General features: G+C 35.4%; 1 protein-coding gene across 13 annotated transcripts in view; it reads right to left on the reverse strand.

Annotated features, from left to right (window-relative positions):
* LOC125056004 (transient receptor potential cation channel trpm) overlaps positions 1–27,984 on the reverse strand; it is a 182,158-nt gene that overhangs the window by 54,903 nt on the left and 99,271 nt on the right. For all 13 annotated transcript variants that reach the window (XM_047658880.1, XM_047658821.1, XM_047658837.1 and 10 more), the window contains 4 exons: positions 6,773–6,855; positions 3,085–3,241; positions 2,325–2,538; positions 151–310 (listed from right to left, as the gene is read on the reverse strand). In XM_047658880.1, coding sequence (XP_047514836.1) covers positions 151–310; positions 2,325–2,538; positions 3,085–3,241; positions 6,773–6,855 — 614 coding nt within the window. The remainder of the gene's footprint in view (positions 1–150; positions 311–2,324; positions 2,539–3,084; positions 3,242–6,772; positions 6,856–27,984) is intronic.

The raw sequence follows: 27,984 nt of genomic DNA on the forward strand, positions 1-27,984 counted from the left end.
TTGTTTTATTTATAATCTTGGATATAGCAGATCCTAGATCCTTCGTCCGTAGAGAATACATGTCAATAAACTGCAAACTTTATTTGACTAATTTAAATCAAAATAGAAATGTAATATTTTACTTCTATTTGTCTTTATCAAATATATTACCTCGGTGATGCCATAGCATGGTAGGGGACGTCTCTTCCTCTTCCAATGAGTTCATTAGCGCCCTCAACGATGCCCCAGGGCGCTATACCAATGCTGACCACGCGACCAGCGCGCTGTGACCTCTCCAACTGCAGAGCGTCACCGACTTGCCGGGTCACACCTGGGTGGATAGAAATAATTGGATCAGAAAAATACAGAAATGAACAGTTTCATTTTTTTTAAACACATGATCAACGAAAATTACTTTATAAGGCTAGCATAATTAAAATTGTGTATTTTTTAAGAACTTATAAATAATCCTATGAATTGAGAACTAGGGGGTTGAGGTCTTAGAGAGTTTATTGCCAGTTCTTCTCTTCCGTTCTACGCCCTTCATTTGAGAACTGGCAGTAGATGTAAAATTAGTAGCATTTTATATGTATTTCTTTTTTGACGTTCATACACTACATTGTGTTGCCTTAATGAATAAATGATTTTGACTTTGAATATTAAAAGGACATATCAGCTATGCAAAATAGATTTGAGGAATCGTAATTCTGGCGTATAAAGCATTGAATTATTAAGTTATACCCCTCCCCTGTCTATCATATTCCCAATTCGGTAATGGATAATATTGAGTCGATCCTCAGATGAGACATCTCCTAATAAACGTTTTATATTCGACATTCAAAAAATTGGAATCCATGTAATTTTTGTATTGTTTTTTTGCGTAACTTTCACCTTTCACGCCGTAAATGGAAGCTCTCAAAAGCTAATACATTTGGTTGGGTTTCGTAAATTTTCCATGTATGCACCGCTTAGTTGTATGTCTTATGGCCTATAGCCGTCCGAATATCCATGGTGAAATATTATTTCAATGCTTACGAGTAGTTTAAATTGAAATTATTACAAATAAATCTCGATACTGAAAAAAACTCAAAACGTCGAGTGAATGTTTTGTATATATCTTTAAGATTTATGTTAAGTCGCGTATACCAAAGAAAATTATGTAAATGTTAAATTAAATTTAAGACGAAATGAAAACTTCCAAGATAATAATAATGGCCAAGAAAGTGTGTTAAGTCGACCGAATGCCTCTAGCAAGTTGAGCCAGGGAAGTTTAATTTCTTAATTATACAATGCTGTTTCGGGTAACGCTATCACCGGTGCCATTTCATTTTCAAAGCTTTCAAACAATCATAACTTCGTGTTATGTTTTTAAAGGTAAAATTAGTATAAATTAACCTCCGACGAAAAACTGGAGGTCGCAGCAATGTACCAATTTATTTCCTCTTTTTTGTTAGCCTGCGTAATTGAGATGGTTCTTAGCTGAATGAAGATTTGTTTAGCTCAGATGTTGGTTGCCGCAGAATTAACAGGGTTACTTAAAATTGAATTGAATTTTGTCTCTGTTCTTTCATCTCATTTCCCTCTAAATCCAACTTTGTACATCTAATATTTCTACGTTATTTACAGAAGCATATTAAATAATAAACCTTTATAATGAAAGAATCCAGTATACTTAGTAATTTACAATAATGAGACTACTTTTTTACTTTTATTTAATCATCTCGTATACAAGTTCAAAAAGTTATTAGAGTACCGTGTTATAGGATTACTGATAATACGGTACGCATTTAACGGGATTACTCCTCATTCCTCATTCGGAAACTCACTTTTCATACAGAGATGTAAAATAATGCTTCTTATACAAAGCTGATTCTGACAAAACGAACACACAAAAACAAATTATCAAAGTCGGAAATGATTCTCGTACAATGCGGCGTTAAATTTTTGTTTATATAGAAAATATATCTTCTGCAGAATTTGATGATAGTACTAAAAAATAAATAAATCAATGGCACTACAACCTTTTTAGGTCTGGGAATCAGATTTTTGTATCTATTTCATGATCATTTGTTAGTCTAATAGGCAAGTAGATGATCAGCCTTCTGTGCCTGACGCACGCCCACGACTTTTTTGGGTCTAAGGCAATCCGGTTTCCTCACGATGTTTTCCTTCACCGTTCGAGTGAATGTTACAAATGCGCACATAGAAAGAAAGTCCATTGGTGCACAGCCGGGGATCGAACCTATGACCTCAGGGATGAGAGTCGCATGCTAAAGCCACTAGGCCAACACTGCTCTGATGATAGTATTACTTCTGTATTTTCTAAAGCGATAAGTTATGGGTACCTGTGTTGGTGCCTCCAGTGAATATCCAGGCGCCTGTGGTCTTCGCCGCTTTCAGAAGACCTTTCCTCAACACTTTCTTCAGTTTGGGTTGAAGGTCGAAGTTGGCCTTCCCGCCCTGGATGGTGATGAGCAGTTTTGGCCTTTCCAACGCCCATTCGCGTGTAAGCAGTTGGACTATTAGCTCCGGTCGTGTATCGTGTGATAGACGGACATACTGAAATTAAAGATTTGTTTAAGTGAAAAATTTAAAAGTTTATGAATGCCTTATGAGCCTTATGAACGTGCGAAACCGAAAAAAATATTTATTTCCCATGGACAATCGCGCTAAATATTTTTGATTTATGTAACGAGCAAACGGGTAGGAGGCTCACCTTACGTCATACCGCCGCCCATGGACACTCATACATTGCCAGAGGGCTCGCATGTGCGTTGCCGGCCTTTTAAGAATTGGTTCTTATAGAACAGGGGCAATCGGGCAGAGGGCAAACGGGCAGGGAGCTCACCTTATGATTTATTGATTCCGCCGCCCAAGGACACTTAAATTGACAGAGCACTCGCGTTGCCGGCCTTATTTTTAAATAATTGTATATATTTTCTTCGAAATCAATGTTCTTTAAATTAATATCTACTTAAAATCGAATACACATACTTTTATCAAATACTATATACAAAAATGTCCTTACGTTGTTTTAGTAGATATACGAGTATGTATATATAAGCGCGCTGTTTTATAAAGTTCATTAAAATATTAAATATATACCTGTGCCTTCGTAGGGTGTGGTCCTCCCTGGAACTCCACCGTACCATAGGCATCTGTTGGTGATGGCTGAGTATGCTTTATGGGCACCCATGCTTCACCAACGGGGCCAATAGGGATATTAGCACCGTGCGCGGTCTTGCTTAGACCACACCAACATCTAGAAATGTGAACATACATAGATATAATATATATATATTATTGCATTATTATAACATACAGTATTACAATTTTCTTAACCTATATAGTAATTACAAATTTATAAAATAAAATTAAAACAAATTTAAAAATAGTGCGTGCGTACAAAGTACATAATATGTCAGAAGTGAAACTTCTTTCGCAAACTAATTTTTAAGTCTTGTTCATATTTATACAAATCTAAAACTTTAGATTTCCGAGACTTAGAGGGAGGGAAAAAGAAAAATACTATAGGAATTGTCGAGAAAGTGTCGACTTTTAGTTTTGCCGGAAATCGAGATAAACCGTTTTTTACCCTTAAAACTCCCCCCCCTCCCCCTTCCCGACCTCAGATCGCCCGTAAATTATTTTTCCTTTAATTTTTATAATATTATCCACCCTTTCCAATAGGTTTCATCCTACTATTATATCTGCACTGGTCTATAAATTATTTTGCATAAAATATAAAATACTAATACTTCATAAATTCTCTTTATGAGATTTTAATTTTATAAATAGAATTTCTATAAGGTAATTCGCTCTTCTCACTCTCTCAATCAGTCTCTCCCTTTTCTTCGACAAAAACGCTGCACATCTTCTTCTTCTCATATTTATAAAGTAAGTTTAGGAGGTTTTATGAACAACAAAGATGATACATAACGTTTTAATAACTGCAAAAACGGAAGCAGTTGTCCTTAAAAAGTTTTAATCTCAAAAGTTTCTGAGTCAACAGAGACCAATAAAGCTTTTAGGACGAGGCCCAAATATTACTCTACCTTTAAATTCATATATTTTTGCGCGAAATGAAAAGGCACGACGTGTTTACACTAGGGACGGTACAGATTTCCTTGAATAAGAGCGACAAATGTATGACAGCCTTCTTTAGTACGGTAAAACTTGTATATTTTCGTTCAGTTTAAATTTAAATACGAGAAAATTTGTGAAAATGGTATTGTACGAGCCAAGGCTGTACATTTTGCTCACTCAGGATTTCTTAGTTTTAAAAGCGTGGCGATTTCCAAAGTGGTCTATATCGACCCCTAGGGGTCTATGACAACCTGCAAGGGGTCTACGTCAGCGAAAAAAAATTTGGGGGTCCATGAAATGAAAATGGGGGTCCACGGTAGTGGATCTCAACACATACACTGATTGTACCTATTTACTTACATCATACTATCTTATAATATCAAAACATATACATTATTTATAAAAGTACCTACATATCAGATAAAAAAATATATTTTGAGTAGTTTAAATTTAAATTCAATTAATAAATGTATAGATGAACATGTGTTTACTTTAAGTTTTTAACACTAAACTTCACTACAGTTAGAAATTTACAGGAAATCAATATCGGGTAAGTAGAGGGTTTACCCAACACGGAAAAACATGGCACAACCGTTGTTTAAAGTTTGGGGAACTCTGGTTTAGACAGACGTAGGCACTATCTTCAACTGACACATTGCGTTCATTCGTTACATATAGCAATTAATTAACATTATTTCCCATATATTCTATTGTTGTACGCGAGTAATTAATATAGAGTGTAAATAAAAGATTTCGATGTCCCAGGAACCGTATGTTTATTCTACGTAATGGATAATAATCTATTTGCAGACGGCGTGGTTATCTCTAATAATTCTTATTTGCTACGCGTCATATCAATTATTCACATGATTTAGATTTTATCTCATTAAGTATCCAGATGATAACTATACGTATCAATATTGCCATCATAAAAAAGGTAATATAACGCTACCGCGACCTCAAATTCCAAGATGATTACCTTTCCGCATATACTAAAACGGCATTGCGTTTCGCGGTGACGTATAAGATTTTTATTTAAATTTTTAACAAAATATGCTACCATTACAGATTACTCCAATGCGGCTAACAATTTAGATTTATAGCACATAAAAAAAAATGACGAGTTGCACTCCGGGAGTGCCGGCAGAAGTGAAAACTTGAATATTAAAACATTGTGCATTTTTGATATTTTGGAATGGTTAGGGAATAATTTTGCACGAATTGCTTTAATTATCAGTATAAAAGTACTATCATTTATTTGGTAGAAAACAATATTTATTTATTGCGCTATCGTACACAAACATGATAATTTTTATTATTATTACATTTAGCGTCTTACGAATTTTCGATCAGGTCACGTGTCCTGACGCGAGTTTAACATTTTTTTACCCATTCCAAAAAACGTGTACAACGCCGCTAAAGAAGTTTTTACTTCAAAAAACATTAAAAAGTAATAGATTAAAATATTTACAAAAAGACTAACTATTTCTTTAAGTATAGACACGAAGCAGACCTTTGACAGTTCTCTCAACTGACAATTAAAATCGTCTGTTATTCTATACAGTTCGTTAATTATTGTGTCATGTGTGCCCTTTTCGAGAGGTTAGTTTTCGCTCAGGGTACGAATAGTAACGGTGGCCGATGGCACCTCTTAATGTAACCATCAGGCACTTTGACAACCCTTTGATGTCAAGTACGTAAGGAGTCTGTGTAAAACCAAGTTCAATTATTTTATGGCACTACACCTGCTTCCTTTAACTTCTATTCACTCACTTTACATTAAATAAACAAATAACACGCTATGAAAAATGGACCATGATATAATAAGCAGGTAACAAAAACATCAAACCTTCATCTGACATAAAGGAAAACAGGTATCAAATTTTCTTGTCACGAATAGACAGTTTCGACTTGTAAGACCGGAAAGGTATATTAGCCTGGGGTCTATCTAACTAAACCCGTATTCCCCAGCATCCGCAGGGATTCCTTAAACTTATATTGAAAATGGAAATGTCAAACTTTTCTCATAACGCGATAAGTAGAGAAGAAAACATTTATGTCCGTCTTCATTTGGTCCGATTCGTTTTTGTTTATATACGAGCCCCGATGCAAAATAGCTCGTCTAGTGTGAAATTTTCTCTGTGAGATTTTTTCTAACTTCATTATTTTTGTATATATCTATATAAAATATTAAGCTGTTCTACTATCACATATCGCTTTACTTATGCCATTTTTTAATTATGAACCAATAAATTAATTTAGCTTTTTTAAATTTATACATAATACATATCCTGTTATAAATTCGAAGAAGTTATAAGCAAAATAGTTCGTCAATTAAAATTAGTAATAAGTCTAAAATATAGATTATTAATCGTGCACCTCATATCGGGCTGATTAAATTGCTATATTTAAGTAAGTTCAACAATTGTAATAGTTTGATTAAAGTAAATTAGATATATTTTGTTTTTTTTGGGATTCACCGCTGATTTATTAATTAATTCGTGCGTTCAGAATTTTTGGTGTAAACTAATGAATATATCAAGCTACTTTTACTACAATTCGGTGAACTTAATATTTATTTTATATTGTATTACTTTAATAAAATCATAAATTAATTTCAGCTAATTTGTAATGACGTTAATTGACTGTTAGGCGGTACGAAGTTCGTGGGTCATCTCGTTATTAGAGTAAATGAAAGGTAACTTACACATGCTCGTCCTTGGCGCTGGCAACGAAGCATTTACACTCGCGTTTATGGAAGGTGCTTTCAATCCAGCTACGTGTGGTTTTCTGAAACGAAAAAATATGTCATGTTAATACGTGTCTTGTAGGTTTAATTTCAATCATTATTCAGAAGACTCGTAATTTAAATCGCATTTAACTGTACACTTATAATATATCATATAAATATGAAAAATACTAGTAAGGTCCAAAATTGGAAGTGTAATATTTTTGAAGTGAAAACTTCTTTAGTGGCGTTGTACACTTTTTTTTGGAATGGGTAAAAAATTTTAAACCCGCGTCAGGACACGTGACCTGATCGAAAATTCGTAAGACAGATGGAGAGTAGACAGCTGGCAATTTTGATTTTAATTTTTTTGTTTTATGTTTATCGTAACTGTCATGTATTTTAGAATAGATAGCTTGTAACATATAACTGTTGATAAAACATTATATATGGTGTGGTGAACTTTTATAAATAGGTAAATAAATACATTTCGCTCGCAACGATAACTGAAAAGCACTTAAAACTTTGTTAATAATGTAATTAATACAAAATCTTTTTTCCTTTTTTATAGAACAAAGCAAAGGGACAAACGGGCAGGAGGCTCATCTGATGTTAAGTGATACCGCGGCCCATGTACACTATCAATGCTAGAGGTCTCACGAGTGCTATGCCGGCCTTTTAAGAATTGGTACGCTCTTTTCTTGAAGGACCTTTTCTTTAGTAGGCAGTTAGTTCGCGGTGCGCGGCAGAAACTGCCTTAAAAAAACGCTCAGTCGAGTTGATACGGGTAGAATTTCGTATTCTGCATCGACGCCCGATGCTGAAACTCAGCAGCAGGTATCCGAACAATTACTCTTAACACTCTCCTTGGTAAATGCGGTAGAAGATGCAGAGTTTATGTAAATAATAAATTACTGTTTTAAGAAATCAAAGAGTAGAAGATTGTCACAATTTGTTTATTATTTTTAAACAACTGAGCCAATATTATGCAAATATTTGCTTTTAATTAGATATGTTGTTTACGCCTTAATATATTTGGGTTAGAAAGGGGACGTTTAGGGACTCGTAAATTAAATTAGTCGTGTGTATTTTGACAAGTTTACGTTTACGTAATATGAGGAGAGATTGTGCTGACAGTGCACTTATAAATATTATGTTTGTGTATAATTTAGGTCCGTAACTAGTTAGTATATAACCTGTATAAGTCTAATATTTAATAGTATTATATATTTAAACTTACTTAATTTTGGAAGTTGAATACTGATAAACAAAAGTCATATAAATAAAAACGTTACGTCACTTAAAACCTAACAAATGTAAAATGTATGTTGACAATTTTGTAATAGTATAGTACTTTTTAATAGTATAGAACAACAAGCTGCCCCCGCGAACTCGTTTCTCCTTAATGTGATTTTACTCAGCCTACCTTTTAGTACATATACCAACATGGAACATTTTGCTATGCTACCCCAGAGACGGTTTTCTAGAATGACAACTTTTAAGGTTTTTCTGTGAATTTGTCTCTATATAAACCTCAGAGTTCAAGTCATAAGATTTTAATTAAGAAATAAAAATAGGGGTTGATTGTAGAGGGGTGCAAATTAAGGGTTGTATGTATTTTTTAATGCTGTATAAAAACATAACATGGTCTAAAACTTTAAAAAAAAAATTTTTTAGGGGTGGACTACCCTTAACATTTAGGGGGATGGAAAATAGAAGTTGTCCGATTCTCAGACATACCCAAAATGCACACAAAATTTCATGAGAATCGGTCAAGCCGTTTAAGAGGAGTTTAACTACAAACACCGCGACGCGATAATTTTATTTATTAGATGTTCACTTTTGTTTAGAGTAGACTCCCGGGCCGTAGGGTATAAGTCCACAGGCAAAGATTTATCTGGGCGCCAGGTAGACAGTATCGGTGACATCAGAGATGGTGCTTTTCTCACTTGAATAAGCGTCGTTGTCATTAACAAAATACCAGCATTTTTTTGTAATAAAAAAGTGTTTCATTTATATTAGTAGCAAACCGCCCCTTCGCATGGGCAACCGTGACTCGTAAACCTTAAAAATTCAAGACCTAACTTCCTCATAAATTTTCGATGCTGGTACGACGCGACGGCTACAAGTTTCTTTTTTAATTGCTAATCATAAATCGGAACAGATTTATACTTGGACTTCGACTGACTTCGCAAATCCGACCACCATAAATCTTTTCGGAATTTTATTTTCGGGTTAAGTAATAGGGGACAAATACGCCTACGGGATGCCCAAAAAGGGTCATCCCCATTTGAGTGGGTGCGTTGTCGGCCTTTGAGAGAGGAGTATACTTTTTCTTTAAACTAATGTACAACTTAATTAGGCTAGACTACAATACATTTGAAGAAATAGAAGCGGCAGCAGGAAACGAATGGAGAAAGAGAGCAATAGAGAGTCAGTTGGAAAAAGCTGGAGGAGACCTTTACCCGGTATCTACTGAAGGAAGCTAGGATAACAAGCAAAAGAAAAAAAATGTAAAATAATCTAAGCAGTGTATTATAATTTGTTTTTAACATGATTGAAAATAAAACGGGCTTTATTATTAATATTATTATTACAATACATGTAGGCAAACATTCGCTATACGAACACGAAATTCTAAAAGTACCAAAGCAAAATTGCAAACACAATAGTACGCAAAACTTTTGAATTCAATTTATTTAAAATGAAAGGAAAACAATTTGTGTTGAAGAGTCATGTCTCGTGCCGTATGTTAGTGGAATGTCTGCTTAGTAAAACTGTTTGTTATTTCAAATCGATGTTAGCACTACTTTCAAGATACAAAAAGGTCAATTGTCATATAAATGAAAGCTTTAATTATATTTTTTGCTTTCTTTTCTGAGTGTTGTACATCTGACTATGATAAAAAATAAATTAAATCAATGGCGTTACAACCTTTTTAGGCTAGGACCTCAGATTTCTGTATCTGTTTCATGATCATTTGTTTATCTAATAGGCAAGTTGGTGATCAGCCTTCTGTGCCTGACGCACGCCCTCGACTTTTTTTGGGTCTAAGGCAAGCTGGTTTCCTCACGATGGTTTCCTTCACCGTTCGAGCGAAAGTTAAATGCGCACATATAAAGAAAGTCCATTGGTGCACAGCCGGGGATGGAACCTACGACCTCAGAGATGAGAGTCGCACGCTGAAGCCACCAGGCCAACACTGCTAATTGACAAGCGATCAGTCCCATATTTAATTTATATGCAATGGTATCACGGACTTTTTTTGATATAGATTTCTTCTATAAAACTGTAATGAACAAAGTGACTCTATCGTCAGTAGTTTCCGCAGTGTACGCGATTTTTATTGGTATTTTTTTCATAATCGAAGTTCGTATGAAACGAACCACTCAGCATTTTTGAAAATATTCTATAGCCTTTCATCAGCGATTGTGAAGGAATGTATCACTACAGTTTGGGAATTTACTCAATCCAAACAAATAAATAATCAAACAAATCAATGTTAATTCATATTATTTTAAAATATTCTGGCAATAATAAATCGGTATATTCAAGTAAAATTAAATTTCATTAATAAAATTACGGTTTTAATCTTTATAAAACACTAATTAGAGGAGACGAGGTTAGTAAAAATGCTAATTAAACGCTCTGAGATGAAGCCAACAAGTGTAATTAGTGACTTCTTCAACCATTTTGGCATTCGCGGCGTTTTAAAAGCAAGAAAAGGCTGCCTGAAATATGACACAAATGGGCTTGGCTAGCAGAATTTTATTAGCACATAATTCCTCTTTGTGATATATAGTTCCACGAGAGATATGCGCTGTTTTTCGGGAAATGTCAGACATAGAAAATTTGCTTTGTTCATAGTTTCACGCTTCAACAAATTTCCTAACTTAACACATGTACATTCCAAAAATTAAACTTTAGGGTTTACTGAGAACCATATTTCGAAATAATATAGACTTTTGTTATGACCAAACTATTACGGCGGAGGGTAATTCGCGACCGACAATAATTGTTTTGAACTTTGAAATCAAACAAGAAAACGCTCACTTGTGGAACGACGGACGTCAAGTTGATACGGATGGTATTTTGTATTATGCCTTAACGTCCGATGGATTAATCAGATAAGCCTCCTAGTCCCTTAGTCTCCTAGTACATTCATTCTTTGTTGTGGGGACCGTACACATCGGCTCCCGTGTAAAAATACAATTAAACATAGAAATTCCCCTAATATTGCAAGTATGTTGTTTTAAGTGAATTAAGCAAGGCAAATAAGTGTAGTGTGTGACTTTTCTAAGTTGCTGTGTTAATGGGATAGTCAAATTTACAAATAAAAACTTCTCATAGTTTAGTCTTCATTCCTAAAAGTTCTGGTCACCCGAATATGCCTTAACCGATACATCGACTTGCCTCTATCCCTGGCTTGTCTCAGGGCAGATGTTGAGACCTATGTCTTTATTTTTATAGACCAACAGGTAGGCGACCATTCCCTTTCCGACAACCCTCTATGGAGCCACCACCATTTTGTCGATATATTAGTAGTAGACATAGTGATAGATAGTAATAAACAATATGACCTACACACAAATATACAGTATTAACAATTTTCTTAGCCTAAATAGTTATTATCATAAAAATTAATCGTAAATTAAAACAAATTTAAAATTTTCGTTCCTATGGCAATGTACCTTTAACGCTGGCAGCATTTCCGCGCTGAATTGCGATACTTATTCGTTGAGCGAGGAAGCACCAGCTCTGAGGTCACCGGTACTATGTACCGGGCGCCAATTTAAACCTTTAATTAGTCTAGTCTTTACTTGAATAACATGGCCCACGAGGAAACTCGAAAGGAAACAAAATCGAAGTTGAAAGAGACTAATATTTGAGCCGTGTATTATTTTCCGCCTACACTGCGACTGCGCGAGCTTTTTTGCTTGTTCAAAGGATGCGGCTACTGAGGGTAATATATCTATATAAAAAACTTTTTTGACCGGATTGAAGTTATGTATTATTATAAATTTACAACTATTTAACATAATTTTAAGTTTATCCGACGTTTCGCGTGCTTTACAGCGTGCGTGGTCACGGTGACTGAAGACAAAAGATGTTGAATGTCAAAAAGTATCACAGCTGTAGAGAAAGTTGCATTATCTGTATTTATTTCCCCGGAGTTGGTATCGACTAAAAGATGGAGGACGGTAATATATCTACTCAATGTCTATATATTAATTAAATTAATAGAAAGACCACACATATAATATAAGCGAATAATTTGTAAGTACCCTCATTACTCGGAATTTTCTGGGTGCGGAATAATAAAACAGTTTGCATGACTATGTGACCGCATACCACTTATTTGATAATAAATTGTGGCGTGGTGCCAACTTTTATTTACCGAGCCTTTATAGGGTTAACGAGGTAGTTACCCACAGAGGGTTAATTATTAATTTATGGAATGAATCTTGGAATCATAGAATCAATGTCTCTCTCGTTATAGCAGGAGCGTTTTGATTAAAGCTGTTTTTAAACTGAGGGTAAATAATATTCATTTATTAAAAATAAAGGCATTTGTGTATGTACAGTGTAGATGCTACAGCCGTATTTACAAGAAAAAAAAAACTTTTGAGAATTTTAGTTAAAATAGGAAATACTGACACATGAACGCCTCACGTCATTCCGAACAATATCTTACTTTACCTGGCATACATATATTGGATATATGTAAATTTATCCGTAAATATCCTAATATGTATAAAAAGGGAAGACATAAAAACCCTTTACTCACTAAGACCTTCTCGTAAAAACCAACTGATTCCACCTACATACAGACTACAACATCAATCAGGGCCATTAACCTCCTCAATAAAAATATATATATATATATAAAATTATCAGACAATTTAAAGAATGAAACAAATCACTAGAGGTTTACCAAATTGTTAAAGGAATTAAAATATAAGAAATGTTATTACACCGTTACCGAGACTGATAGATTTTAATTTCTTTATAAAAGTTAAGAACATACTTAGTTTCGCAACGTGAAGCCAAAGCAAATATAATTAATAAATAATGTATCTACTCAAAAGATTAAAAATGTATGAGAATAGAATTAACTATACGTAAAGCATCCTTTCATACCATTACTGTGCCTAACCAAGGTCCTTATTGTAATTAATCATGTCACCTGTAAAATATGAACATAAGTAATGCAATAAAGATTTTAAGACTTTTGACTTTAAACAATTTAATATCTTAATAACAGAAGTGTAATTGTCAGCGTCATTTAAAGGACAGATAATTCATCATGATCATGTTAAGTAAGTGAGTTTTGTGCAAGGTATAAATTTTTTCAAAAGATACATTTTATTATTAAGTTAAGTTTATCGTAAGCCGTCCATGAAAGCGATGAATATTGGATATTCTTTATCCTTCTAGATTATGCAACGCGTCACGAGTAAGAAGATGTAGCTAAACAAAGCCTTGGGATTGAATCCTTACAAAAATATGTTTTGAATTTATGTCATACATAGATGAAAAGTATTTAAAAAAGTAGAGAATGGGATTTTGTTATTTTTTTAATAGAACAGTGCGCAGAGTGGTAGGAGGCTTATCTGATGTTAAGCCGACGCCCATGGACACTCAATGCCAGAGGGCACGCGAGTGCGTTTCCGGCCTTTTAAGAGTTGGTACGCTCTTCTTTTTCGCCCTAAGGCGAATTGGTTTGGAAATACACCTCTTGTGCCTCAAAATCGCTCAGTTGTGAAACGACGGACGAGGTGATACGGGAGGAATTTTTTATTCTACCTCGACTTCCGATGATGAAACTGTATATATTTGTGCCTTCTATGGCGGACAGAGATTTTTGTCTAAGAGTTGCTGGTTTCCTAACCACTTCTATAATAGTGGATACAGTCGGAATTCGAATGCACGATGTTAAGATAACCACTATACAAAATGAATACTTCTGTGCGTGATAATAAAAACACTTCAATGTGTATACATTTTCGCCGTAGGAACTAACTATAAAATTTATGACGTAGAATTCAAAATTTTCTCTAAACTCACACAGAAACAAAGATTAAAGACTTGATGTTACTAAATGTATCTTAACTCTGCACCGAGTAATAACACTCCGGTAAAAGCGTTGCGACAAACGAAACTTCAGATTACCTGTGTGGTTGGAAAGTGAACGGTAACTGGGAAATGATAGAATACATTTTGCAATAACAAACTTTCTAGCATGCCAATGTAGAATGATGAAATTAGGGTCCGTTTGCTTTGAAGTGTTTACTGGAATGGGATTGAATTATTGAATACGTGAGCATCTGTTTCTATATAAATAAGCTATGTATCTAAAAGAGCCTTTGAGTCCTGGATATTGTAATTTTTAATATACTATTTACGTTATTTTCCTACTAACACTAAATAAATTCAAAGCCCTCGTTAAACGGAAATTAATCAATAAAGCGTTTTATAAATTTGGGGAATACTTAAATGATACTAATCCTTGGGATTGATTTGCTCCAGTTCAAACGATTTGTATGTTAATACTTGGCGATTAAAAAGAGTGGCGGAAAGTTTCTTGCCAGTTCTTCTTACTCGCTCTACGCCCTTGACTTGCGAAAATACAAATAAAGCTACTTATCTTTTTCAACGACAAATTGGACAAAGCATAGAATAATGAGGTTAAAAATGACACGTTTAGGAAACATCTGAAAGAAAGGAGGAATTGGTATCAAAACCAAAATCAGACTGACGGGTTCTAGTATCTTCCTGTATGGAGTAGAAACGTAGACTATCTACTACTATACTTCGCTCGAGATAGGCAAAGGATTAAAGCCTTTGAGATGTGGTTCGGGAGGCGAATGCTAGGAACACCGTGGATTGCGAAGCGCACCAATACATGGATCCTGACCCAACTCCGTCCGTCAAATTTCGGCCATACAAAGCACTAAGGCGACTAGGAGAAACTGATCGTGGTTAGTAACACAGAAGGCAAAAGATCACGTGGCTGTTCACCAACCAGATGGACTAGTCAAGTGAAAGACTCATCGTCCTCAAAACTCACTGTTAAAAGAGAGACGCTGAATAGACACCAGTGAATCAGATTGTCCACTCCAGATGTTTCTTTGCTGACTTCTACGCTCAGACCATGGGCTACAGACTGTCAAGGTCAAATAATTTATTTCAATTAGACCACCTAAAATGGAACTTTTGAACGTCAAAAAAAATACAAAGAAGATTCTAGTTGCCCCTTCCAAAAGGTAGTTTCGTGTTGAGAAGAATGGAAACTGAAGAGAGAGATAGTATTATAATTCGATTTGTTATGGAGAAGTAAGTACAGCTTGGGTTAGTTCAAATTAACACAATTATTGTTAATGTAATTGATGTAGTATAGTACGACGATTGAATGTATCTTGTTTTATAATAAATGTATTTTAATAAAAAAGAATCCAGTAGAAAACGAATGAAAAGAAAGCACGAGTGAAATGGCTTCCGGTAGCTTGAAATGGCATTGTGCTCCGGAAAGTAGCAATCGTTGAACAATTAGAGGCGATATGCGCACCTGAGCTACTGAAGTCACACAATGTGTGAAAATTATTAGGTTTTAACCAACCAAAAACCGTTGAGCCGGATGTTTGACCTATATTTTAGGCAAATGAGCTAAAGATAATCGATTTCTAAGCTTACGTATCAGTGATATTGTTAATCGAATGGCTTTTAGTTAGAAGCTGTTAATTAAATGGATTAAGCTATTAAAAATATACTTTGTAGGCAAGCTTATACAAATTGGAGCATTCAAGATAAAAAAATCTTGGCAATATGCTGGTCCTGCTCTAAAGGACAATCTAACTAGATGGTAGAGGTTTATATTTGCTTTTATTTTACTTTTTTTTAAATAAATAAATTTGTACGTAACTCACTTGTTTGACTAAATGTTAATTAAAAAAAAAATGTAAAATATATATTTGAATATGGAGCAGTGTTGGCCTAGTGGCTTCAGCGTGCGACTCTCATACCTGAGGTCGTAGGTTCGATCCCCCGGCTGTGCACCAATAGACTTTCTTTCTATGTGCGCATTTAAGATTCGCTCAAACGGTGAAGGAAAACGTAAGAAAACCGGCTTGCCTTGGACCCAAAAAGTCGACGGCGTGTCAGGCACAGGAGACTGATGTCTGATACTTGCCGATAAGATTGGCAAATGATCATGAAACAGAAACAGAAATCTAAGGACCAGACCTAAAAGGTTGTAGCGCCACTGATTTATGTTATATAATTATTTATTTAGCCCATATCAACAAAATGAAGCCTGTTATTTCAGGCTGTTACTTGTTATTTTGAACCTTTTTCTCTTGTATATTTTTACAGACTGAAAGCTTTTTACGACAAATTTGCTTGTTTATATTAGTAACAGGTGTTCGCTTAGATCCGCTTCAGAGGTGTGGTAAATTTGAAATAGAATTTTTTATCCAAATTCTCGCTTTGTGGGCATAAGCTTATTTACATTTAAAAGCGAAACGAATAGAAAATCGTATTTTGTAAATAAAATATACTGCATTTAAAAAAAATTATATTATGACTATACTATTTGAATTTATGTCAGGAACTAACTTCCATATACGAGAGCACTGAAATAAACATATAAATACAGCAACTGAACTCCACCATTGATTTAACGCATTACTGTCAAATTGACTTTGACACATTGACAATTTACAACCTGTAAGATGTTTATTGCGTGGTGTTGCCATTCTAATAAAACAAATGACAGTGTTCTCTTATTACATTATCATCAACATCACTAACATATACATCTCAGACTTCTTTAACTAACAACAAAGTGAAAGTGTGATCGAAATACACTAAATTAATAAGCTAAACTATTTTTTTTTCATAAGTTTATTTTACCCACCCTAAGTTATAAACACCCTTCTCGTTTTAATCAGTGAAGGCATCTTATCGTCATGGTCATAACTTCTCTCAATTACAATCAGAAGTAGCGGGCATAAGCTAGTCGGTAGTAAAATACACTAAAGCTAAACAAAGTTATGATTTACGAGTTGGCAACACCAGTTGGAATATTAGTTATAGGTTTATAGGATAACTTTCAAGAACTTATCGTCTTTATGACTGTTTCGTATAAAAGATAGTGATTTTATTACGAGAATTTTGTAGGTGATTGTGTATACTAATATTTCCAACTTGTAGCCCCAATTAATAACTTGGCAAACAACTCTATGGGACGCCCGTAAAGGGCAGTCATCGTATACTCTTTCTTTAAACAATTAGAGGTCGTATGTCCCAGGAAAGACCGGGAGTCGATTCCACAGTTCACTAGTTCGCAAAAAAGTGTCTTGTGAAGCGGACCATGGAATACTAAAGCCATCATGAAATTTTGAATTAATACGGCTCCAACGGAGTTGAAACGAAGCAGAAGGGATTAACCCAAATAGCTCATAACACTCTCCATAGTGCACTTTGCTGAATACGCATTGCGACACATTGTCTGCGTAGAGAGCCGATCAGTAAGACGTTGGACATTGACAATTCGACAAGCCCTTTGCTGAATCTGGCGAAAGGTAGAAGCTGGTATTTAAACTATATATTTAAGACGAATTTTATAGTTCGTCATTAGATCAAAGATGGATTATTATTAGTAGGTACTAGATATACGTTGAATGAGTCAGATATTGGAACGAAGTTCCTTATCGCGCGTTGTGAAAGGGGGCTAGACGGAAAAAATTCTTACGAAAAGTTGTCACGACACTTTTTTCTATTTGCTATTGTAAATACACCGGTTCTCGTCCGATCACCGAAGTTTAGCAACGTCGGGCGAGGTCAGTACTTGGATGGGTGACCGCCTGAGAACACCTCGTGATGTTGGCTTTTTTTTGTAGGGATAAGAAATGAAATTATTTTTGGAATCACTTAACTAAATTAGTCTTGTTGGAACGAAGTTATCGAGCGTTGCGAAAGGGGGCGAGACGGAATAAATTAAGACCAACAGTTGTAACGACACTTTTTGCTATAGTTGTTATATTTTACATTTTAGATTTAGCTATCGCCAACGTCCATACCACGTTGAATACACCGGTTCTCGTCCGATCACCGAAGTTAAGCAACGTCGGGCGAGGTCGAGTGACGGGCGAGGTGATGTGAGCTTTTTTTTTCGTCTTAAGATTGGTGTCGAGAAAATCTATCACACTGTTATGATACCAATTGAACAAAATAAAACCAATCCCAAGGCTAAGACAATTTAATACAAAAACAATTGAGATACTTATACTATTTTTGAATCATAACGATACCGCGATTCAAGGAACCACAGGCGACATCTATTGGTTCAACATAAAACTATAATAATTTAAACATACCGCGATTCAAGGAACCACAGGCGACATCTATTTGTTGAACATATAACTATAATTGTTTAAACATACCGCCCACCATGGACAGAATGTACATCACTTCCGCCCACCGTGAATAAACTGTAAACAAGTAATCGTAGTGGACTGTAATAGAGTTTAAAAAGTTCGTACAAGCCTTTCACAGTAGCTAGAAGCGACAACATACCTATTATATTATACAACAACAGAAAAAATAAAAAATAAAAAACAACAACATCAGATTTACCCAAATATCTTACTTTGTCACAGGCAATACACATAATTTGGTTATAGGACGCTTAACGATAACATTCTTACATTTAAGACTAACAACCCTCGTAATATTGTCCGAACCTGCATGTTTATCCGTTATAATCCCTAATAACCATTTTGCTGGAGGAAGATTATCCTCTCGAACTAAAACAATATCACCAACATTCGGTTCTGGTTTTTGATGTGCCCATTTGTAACGTTGCATGAACTGCGTGAGATATTCATTTGACCACCTACGCCAAAAATGCTGCAGCAACTGTTGCGTTAGCTGCCAGCGCTTTAGTGATGAAACCGATGAGGTTTCATAATTGCTGTCCGGCACCAAAACCAATGGCTCGCCGACAAGAAAATGTCCTGGGGTAAGAGGTGTAGGATCTTGTGAGTTCACACTTAATTGTGACAATGGTCTGGAATTGAGACAGGCTTCTATTTGGTACAGAAGAGTGCTCATCTCTTCAAAGGTCAACGTCTGAGTACCTATCACTCGTTTTAGGTGGTGTTTGGTGGATTTTATTCCAGCCTCCCATAATCCACCGAAATGTGGAGCATGAGGTGGAATAAAATGCCATGTTGTTCCATTTGTTGCCAAACTCTCAGCAATTTCTATTGCCAATGATGACTTTTCTTGGGACCACAATGTTTTGAGTTCGCGTGCGGCACCTACAAAATTTGTACCATTATCACTGTATAAGTCAGCGCAATGCCCACGTCTGGCCACGAAACGCTTGAATGCGGCCAAAAATCCTTGCGCTGTAAGGTCGCTTGCAACCTCCAAATGTACTGCTCTAGTTGCCATACACACAAACAAACATACATATCCTTTGTATGCTCGATGGCCTCTACCTTTGGATGTTCTTATTAAAATAGGACCCGCATAATCCAGGCCGCTTCGATGAAAAGGACGAATTGGAGTTACACGTGAAGGAGGTAACTGTCCCATAAGTTGGTCTCTTGCTTGTGCAGCGTATCGTACACATCGAACACAATTTCGAACGAATAATTTTGTACGAGTTTTAATATCTAAAATCCAGTATTTGGACCGAATATAGTTTATCATTAATTGCGGCCCGCCATGCAAAGTTTTTTCATGGGCGTCCGCTATGATCAAGTCGGTAAGATGTGATTTTGACGGCAAAATCACTGGATGTTTTTTGTCTATGTTGAAGTCAGCTCTTTCAAGACGACCACCAACTCGCATGATACTTTCACGATCCAGAAAAGGAGTCAATACGGTAAGTTTACTTTTCTTATAAATTGGTTTATTATTTCTTAAATCATTGATTTCCAGAAAAAAGTACTCATTCTGACATGCTTTTATAATAATATGTAATGCTTGATTTAGTTCTTTATTAGTTAACCATATAGGAAAACTCTCTTCAGGTCGCTTTAATTTGTTTATAAACCTTCTACAGTAAGCAAATACTCTCAATGATTTCCTTAAAGTCGAAAAATTTGTCCAAAAAATGTTTTGACTACTATCCACCACATGGCATGCCTTCACACCTTTTTCTTCTAAATTAGTGTCTGGTATGGGTTTCCTTTCGTAATTGATAACTTTATTTTGTAGCCAGGGGGAACCAGTTCTCCACATTTCCATGTTTACTAAAGCTGATGGTGTCACTCCCCGAGAGGCACAATCTGCTGGATTGTCGGTAGATGAAACATGTGACCACTGAGTTGCGTCTAAAATGTCTAAAATCTCCGAAACACGATTAGCAATGAAAGTTTTCCATCGACTGGGATGGCTACTTAACCAAGCTAGCACAACCGTGGAATCAGTCCAAGCGTGAAGTTTATCCTTTGGTACGTGCAGAACTTCTGCAACTTCTTGTAACAACTTGGCCAGTAAAACAGCTCCACACAGTTCGAGCCTTGGAATACTAACTTGTTTGATTGGTGCTACCCTTGTTTTAGACGTTATCAGATGGACATGAACATTTCCAGAGCCTTCAACTACCCGAACATAAATTACAGCAGCATAAGCTTCATTTGAAGCATCGCTAAACCCATGGAGCTCCAGTGTGACATCTGCTTTAGTACTTATCCAGCGTGGGAGTCGAAATTTGGTAAGTTCCAGGAGTTCCTCACGGTAAGTAATCCAATAATCAAGTAAATTATTTGGTAATTCTTGATCCCATCCGATGCCTGAAAGCCACAATTTTTGTATTAATATTTTTGCTTTCACAATTGCTGGAGCTATCCATCCCATTGGGTCGTATAGCCTTGCAATATCCGATATAACCTTTCTTTTTGTTACAGGTATGCTGATTGGAGGTAGTTGCACGGAGTATTCGAAGTCGTCGTTTCGTCGGTTCCAGGTAAGTCCTAAAATTTTAACTATTTCATTTGATTTCAGTTCTACATTAATATCTAAGTCTAAACCTTCTTTATTTATTTCCTTTAACAGATTTTCATCATTGCTTGACCACTTTTGGAGTTCGAAGCCGCCTGTCTTTAGTAGGTTGGTAATATCGTTAAATAATTGCTTTCCTTCTGAAACTGATTCACACCCAGTAAGCAAATCATCCATGTAAAAATCCTTTAAGATTTTTTCAGATGCGACGGGATACTCTCCTCCTTCATCGTGTGCTACCTGCTGCAGAGTTCGAACTGCAAGGTAAGGAGCAGACGCAGTACCAAAAGTGACACGTAAAAGGCGAAGATGCTGTAAATCTTCTGTAGTGTCTGTGCGCCACACTAAACGTTGATAGTCTACATCTTCTCTTGTTACCCTCACTTGACGGTACATTTTGATTATGTCGGCAACCAGACAAATAGGATGTAGCCTCCATCTTAAAACAATGTGACGTAAGTCAGGCTGTAGCACCGGTCCGACCATCAAATCACTATTCAGTGATACACCGTTCTGGTCTCGACAGGATGCATCGAAAACAACTCTGAGTTTAGTCGTCGATTTATCAGCTCTAACGACCGCGTGATGAGGTAAGTAAACCGTTTCTTTTTTGTCAATTTCTTCTATAGGTACTAACTCCATATGTCCCAACTTCAAATACTCTGATATTACATCTGTATATGATTTCTTTAAATCTGGTGATTTCAATAAACGCTTTTCTAACATTAAGAATCGTTTAATTGCTATCTCACGTGAATTACCATATTTGCAGCTCGGATCGACATCTCTGAATGGGAGTTTAACGATATAACTTCCTGATGGATCTCGCTTCGTGGTTTCTTTATAGATGTCTTCACATCTTTGTTCTTCATGAGTGAGGTGAGTTCTTTTAAGGTTAAAGTTATCAGACTCAAGTTCCCAAAATTGTTTAAGGTTAAAATCATCATTGTTAATTTGAGTGTGCATTGTTAATATGTTTTCGCAACCCAAACCATGTTGGTCGTGATGATCGTTCTCAATTTTTCCAGATAAGATCCAACCTAGCCTAGTGTTCTGAGCTATTGGTGTTCCTGGTGGTCCTCTCATTAGACCCTCAGCTATGATTTGACAATAGACATCAGCACCAAGCAACATATCAATATGACTTGGTTTGTTGAAATTTGGATCTGCTAACTTCATCCTTGGTAGATTTGGCCACAGATGGACAACGAATTCCTTTACAGGGAGGAATGAAGTTAGTTTTTTAAGAACATGAGCTGTTACACAAATAGTAAATGATTCATCTTGAATTGATTGCAGATTAATCTGCACTACATATTTGGAATCAAGTGGGGCATTGCCGTCACCTCCAACTCCAGATATGACACTGTTGCTTTTGATTTTCTTTAGCCCCAGCAACTGGACTGCAGACTCCGTAATAAATGAAGCCTGTGAGCCCTGATCTAATAAGGCTCGCAGTGTCATACTTGATCCAGAATTATTGTTGGCCCTTACGAGGGCTGTTGCCAATAGAACTTGTTTTCTGGTATTAGTAAAACAAGTGGTAATATTTTCAATGTTGGTCTCGTCTGGTCTCGATGTTGTTGCCGTTGCAACAACATTGATATCTTCTGGTGATTGGTTGTTAGCTGATACATTATCTGTTGATACACTAGCGTTGTAATGCAAAAGTGAATGGTGTTTTCGTTTGCAAATCTTACACCTGGTGGGCAAACGACACGCCTCAACCGAATGATTAGCACCTAAACAGTTGAAGCATAAGGCGGAACTTTGAACAAACTCACGACGTGTTTTAAGGTTACCCTTAGCAAATTTCTTACAATTTCCTATTTTATGCGTACTATCTGAACAAAAGACACAATTTGATTTTTCCTTAAAAGTTACATGATGAGATTGAGTGCTTTTGACTGGTTTGTTTATTAAATATTCAAGTGACCTAAACCTTTGCTCTAAAAATTCAAAAAACTGATTTAATGTTGGCAATTCATCTGTTAAATTACAAATTTTAGTTTCCCATAACTCTCTAGACTTAGTATCTAATTTTGAACTTAAAATATATAAAACAATAACATCCCAATTGTCAGTTACTATTCCTATATTTTTCAATGCATTTAAACATTCATTTGTGGTGTCTAGTAATTCTTTAACAGCATTTGAAGATTCGGAAACAATATTCTTTTGAGAAAAAAATCTTTTTAAAATACTATTTGTAATAAATTTCTTATTATTAAAACGTTGTTCTAACATACTCCAACATAGTTCATAATTTTCACTTGTAACCGGCAAATGTCGTAGTAACTGCTCGGCTTCACCGGTCAGGTAACTTTTTAGGTAATGCAACTTTTGCACTGCTTGCAACGATTTGTTGCTGTGTATCAATGACTTAAACAGGTCACGAAACGTGGTCCATTGTGAATAGTGGCCAGAAAAAGTAGGTATTGTTATTCTAGGTAATTTTACTTCACTGTTAATGTTGCTTACTACATCACTCGTAACTATAGGGCTATTTTTAAATTTAGTAAGTTTTTCCTTTATATCAATTTTGTATTCACTATATAAATCTTCCGTCTCTCCATATACATCTTTCAAGCTGTACTCCGATTCATCATAATATTCCTCACCATAGTTACATATTAATTTATTGTGTGTCTCTTCAAATGTTGACCATTGTTTTTCTAATTGTTCCAATCTGGTTTCCAAATAACTTCCTGTAATTCTATCTTTTGGTGTTTTCTTAAAATTTGTATAAGCCCTTTTTAATGTTTTGTTAATATCTTTCTGTACTCTTACAAGTGATTCCATTGTGATTTTTCTAAGTTACACTTGTAAAATTTCCAAGTTCCAAATCGCAAATTTTTCTAAGTGTTTGGTGTACCTAATAATTTCGACTTAGGCAAAATCGGGCATGGATTCCCCGTGGTTAACCACTTTTGCCTTAATTTTTCTAAGTTATTTTACTTGCGTTATTAGACTTCCAATTTGTTAGGCAAAGTTTTAAAGTACTTACAGTTTTAGTCACCTTTACACTTACACACCACAACCACTTATTTTACACTTTTTATACACTAGGGTTTCCAATCACTGCTGTATCCGGCTACGAATGACCATGAACAAAATAAAACCAATCCCAAGGCTAAGACAATTTAATACAAAAACAATTGAGATACTTATACTATTTTTGAATCATAACGATACCGCGATTCAAGGAACCACAGGCGACATCTATTGGTTCAACATAAAACTATAATAATTTAAACATACCGCGATTCAAGGAACCACAGGCGACATCTATTTGTTGAACATATAACTATAATTGTTTAAACACCAATTAACATATAAATTAATCGAAAGGAATTTCGTTCCATCCGGGTGTCCCTTGACACCTCTAAAGTTTTTTATTTATTATATTTGGAAGTAAAAGGCTGTAATGAAAGTACCATACGTTGTTTTAACATCCACAAAATGTCCTTTTTTCATAGGCCGGTTAACAAGCCGCCCTCAATATTAGCAATTCATGAGACACATTGGGTGACAATAGACCTGCAATCTCACACAGACGGACGATACACATTTTATATGTAAATGAACACAACTTTGTTTGACGTCATAGCCAAAGGTTTTGGGTTTAATAAAGTCCTGATTTATTCCATATTAAGAAACCTTATTTGAATTGCAGTTTTTATTGTGATTAAAACGAATCTACCTGTGCGTGATTGTGTGTAGGAAAATAGTCGTAAACTTTTTAGACCAGCCTTGCGAGTCTGTAACTCACTTTTCGAACTCTCACAGCGGTTTTCACAGCGGCGGTCTCAAATCAGTCGTAAAGCAGTAGTTTATTATTTATCTGATGAATAATAAACTACAAGCTTCCTTCTTAACAGAATGCCAAATCATAAAATTACTGCTTTACGACTGATTTGAGAGCGACCGCCGCTGTGAGAGTTCGAAAAGTGAGTTACAGAATCGCAAGGCTGGTGCTAAACTAATTTAAACCAAAATGCTTTTTGGCGTGGAAAAATGATAACTGCGGCCCGCGTTTTATATATATATAGCATATATTCTCTAAACCACTTCACCTAGTCAAACGATTCGCATCCTCAATTATTGTAGAACGAAATCGCCTTACAACGGCTATGTTTTTGGGGAATAGTCACTATCACAAAGTATTTAAATTGGTGAGTTATGGGTTGGGTTTAGTTGATGGGTTAGTAAAATTAATGCTTATTACTCCCGCCTATGTCACGAAGTAAAATCCAGCTTTCCACTACGTATCAAAGGTTAGAATATATTACAATATTTTTATATGCCCGCAACTGAGCCAGTTTAGTTGCGATTTCTACAACGCCAGTTTATAACAAAATTATTGATATTGATCTATTTGTAATAACCTACCATAATATACTTGTAATTAAGCTATTCCCAAGCTCATTTAATGAAGGATAATATTATAAAATCGGCATGTCTCACCCTCAAATTCAGAGTAGAGTCTTCGGACTAAGTGTGACTTCCGAATGTGACAAACGTATTGGGTTCATACCCTTGTACAAAAAATTGACGTATGTCGTGCTCAGAAGCCTGATTGCCTACTTGGTTATACACGTACTCTAAATGAAATAGAGGCAGAAACAAATATCACCTGGCGGATTTCGGGTCTAGATTTCTTTAACCTTTTCGCTGTCTATTATTTATTATATTACTAGCAGAGCGGCCAAGCGTTGCTGTGGCAAAGGTTTTAGTTATATTACATAGTAGTAACCTATTCCAGGGAAACGGTAGGAGAACACCAGTCATGGGGACCACCATGCTTTTTTGGTGGTAATGCCATTAAATTGTAGCTTATGTGAAAAGTTGGTACTTTCAACACAGCGCCATCTGTTAGAATTGTGACTATCAAATAATAAGCAAATATTATGCAATAAAATAATATTGCGGGTATAAATTGAGATGTAAGCTATCCTATCTTTTAAGTTAGATCAAACTACACACGGTGTGCAAATTTGAATGAAATCGGTTCGGTAGTTTAGGAGTCCACAGCGGACAAACAACGTGACACGTAATTTATATATATTAAGATATCGATATTGATGATTTCACCAACCAGATGGACCGACCAAATGAAAGACTCATCTTCCTCAAAACAACACAGTAATAAAAGCTGATAGAAACCGATGGAAAGAGATTGTCCACTCCAGATGTTTTCTTGCTGACCATAACGCTAAGTCATGAGCTACAGACTGAAGAGAGAAAAAGATCAACTTGATGTGGCAATCGGCCTGTAACCTTCTGCTAAATATCATTTGCAGAGGTACACAACAAATTGTGTGAAGTGTTTAAAGAAAGTTTATTGAAACGCAGAACTCGTATAATATAAATACGTCTTTTATCAAGAAAAGGCGTATTTATATATAATACGCGTTATATCATAAAGAAAACTATTACATAAAGGGTATGTAATTCTTCCATCTAGAAACCATTTACTGACGCCCACTCGTTCTAAACTCAACGCTTCGTTTAAGGTCAAATGTCAGTATAGTATTAGGTAAAAGCCAATTCTACTGGACATATAATATTTTAAAAAAAAACTGTGGTAGGTTAAACCTGAAGCGTGTTCGAATCGGCATATAGAAAATCTTGTTTATACGATCGTGGCGTTGCTAGATAAATAATTGTATGTGTAATTTTAAGATATATCAAAGAACATGGGAGGAAGATAAAAAAAGGTAGCGGGTCCAATGTGGATTCGAATCGCTAGAGAACGCCATGATTGGAAAAATTTAGAGGAGGCCTTTGTCGAGGCTTGTAGAAAGAAATAAACAATCGTTTGCAGATACATAATAAGCATAATATAAATTACTTTAGGCACATAAACTTTAAATGAAGCACGTAAGCTAAACAATAATGGCTTTTTATTTATTTCTTTTAAGACAAACAATAAGGAGTGGTTTATCTTCTGGAGCCTGGTTGGTCGTACACTCAAATTAGTGTACTGAAGAAGTTATGATACTGAGTAACGAAAGAATAAAATATATATAACCCATCTAAACTGTATATTCAACATTTGTATAGATTGGAAATAAACTTTATTATTATATTTGTTTGTCAAGCTTTATAAATTTAAGCTGTTCAGCTGGTGATCATAAAATTCTGGGACATAACCGCAGACGTGCCGATATCCGCCAGACCGTACGTGACGAAATGTTGCTCACATTTAAAATAGGTCTCCTGTTCACTGGTCATCGTCACATTGTTAGAAATTTCATCAAGCTGGAGTAGATATAGATACATTTTAATTTCAAATATTTCTTGAGGTTGGAAATGTTTTGTGTAATATTAAGCGATGGCTCAATAAAAGGCGCTCTTGAAACACAATACTGACATATAAGCCTAGAAAAAATCACAATATACGATATATTGAAGTTATACTTCTTTAGGCGCGTTATGAAAAATTGATGAGAGTGAAATTTAACGATGCGCGCACCGTGACACAAAATTAACAAAATGAAGTTGCCCACGGAAGATGCTACGGCATTGGACATAATTTAAAAACAACATTCGAATAACGATAGAATTTATGTTACACGTAATGTAAGAGAATAATAATAAATATTAATTTATTTAATTTTTCAAATGTAAACTGAACTTTATTGACTATAATGACTCCTTTTCCAGTCTTTGATTATTTTATTGTAATTAATTATTTGCATGCAATCAAAAACTATTTTTAATAATGCCAAAGACGTATAACTTCTTACGCGCGTACATAAGTACTTAGTAAACGCACCCTTTTTTATAAAACAAAGTCATCAAACTCTTCTGAGTGTGCCTGTTCGGTGATTAACTCAAAAACTACTGCATGTTTTTATCAATGTTAACAAATGTTTATGAGAAAGATTATTATTATTATTATAGCCTCTTTTCGGACATGACAGTATTTTCTTTATTTTTAGTAAATTGTTCTTTTGTTCCATTTTTGCGTTTGCCAGGTGGCAAAGGCCTCCTCCAATATTCTCCTTTCTGGCCTTTCTATGCCCACTCTACCCAATGTTTTCTTCATTATGTTGTTGTTGATTTATTATTGGAGGGTTTTGGTCTAATTCCCCACGGGGACCAGCCGGGTTGGGGAATGTGTTTTTGTTTTGCTGTTGTTGTTTTTTTCTGTGTGATATTCCGTTTCC

Source organism: Pieris napi, chromosome 2 (genome assembly GCF_905475465.1).
Source record: "Pieris napi chromosome 2, ilPieNapi1.2, whole genome shotgun sequence".
Classification (NCBI taxonomy): domain Eukaryota; kingdom Metazoa; phylum Arthropoda; class Insecta; order Lepidoptera; family Pieridae; genus Pieris; species Pieris napi.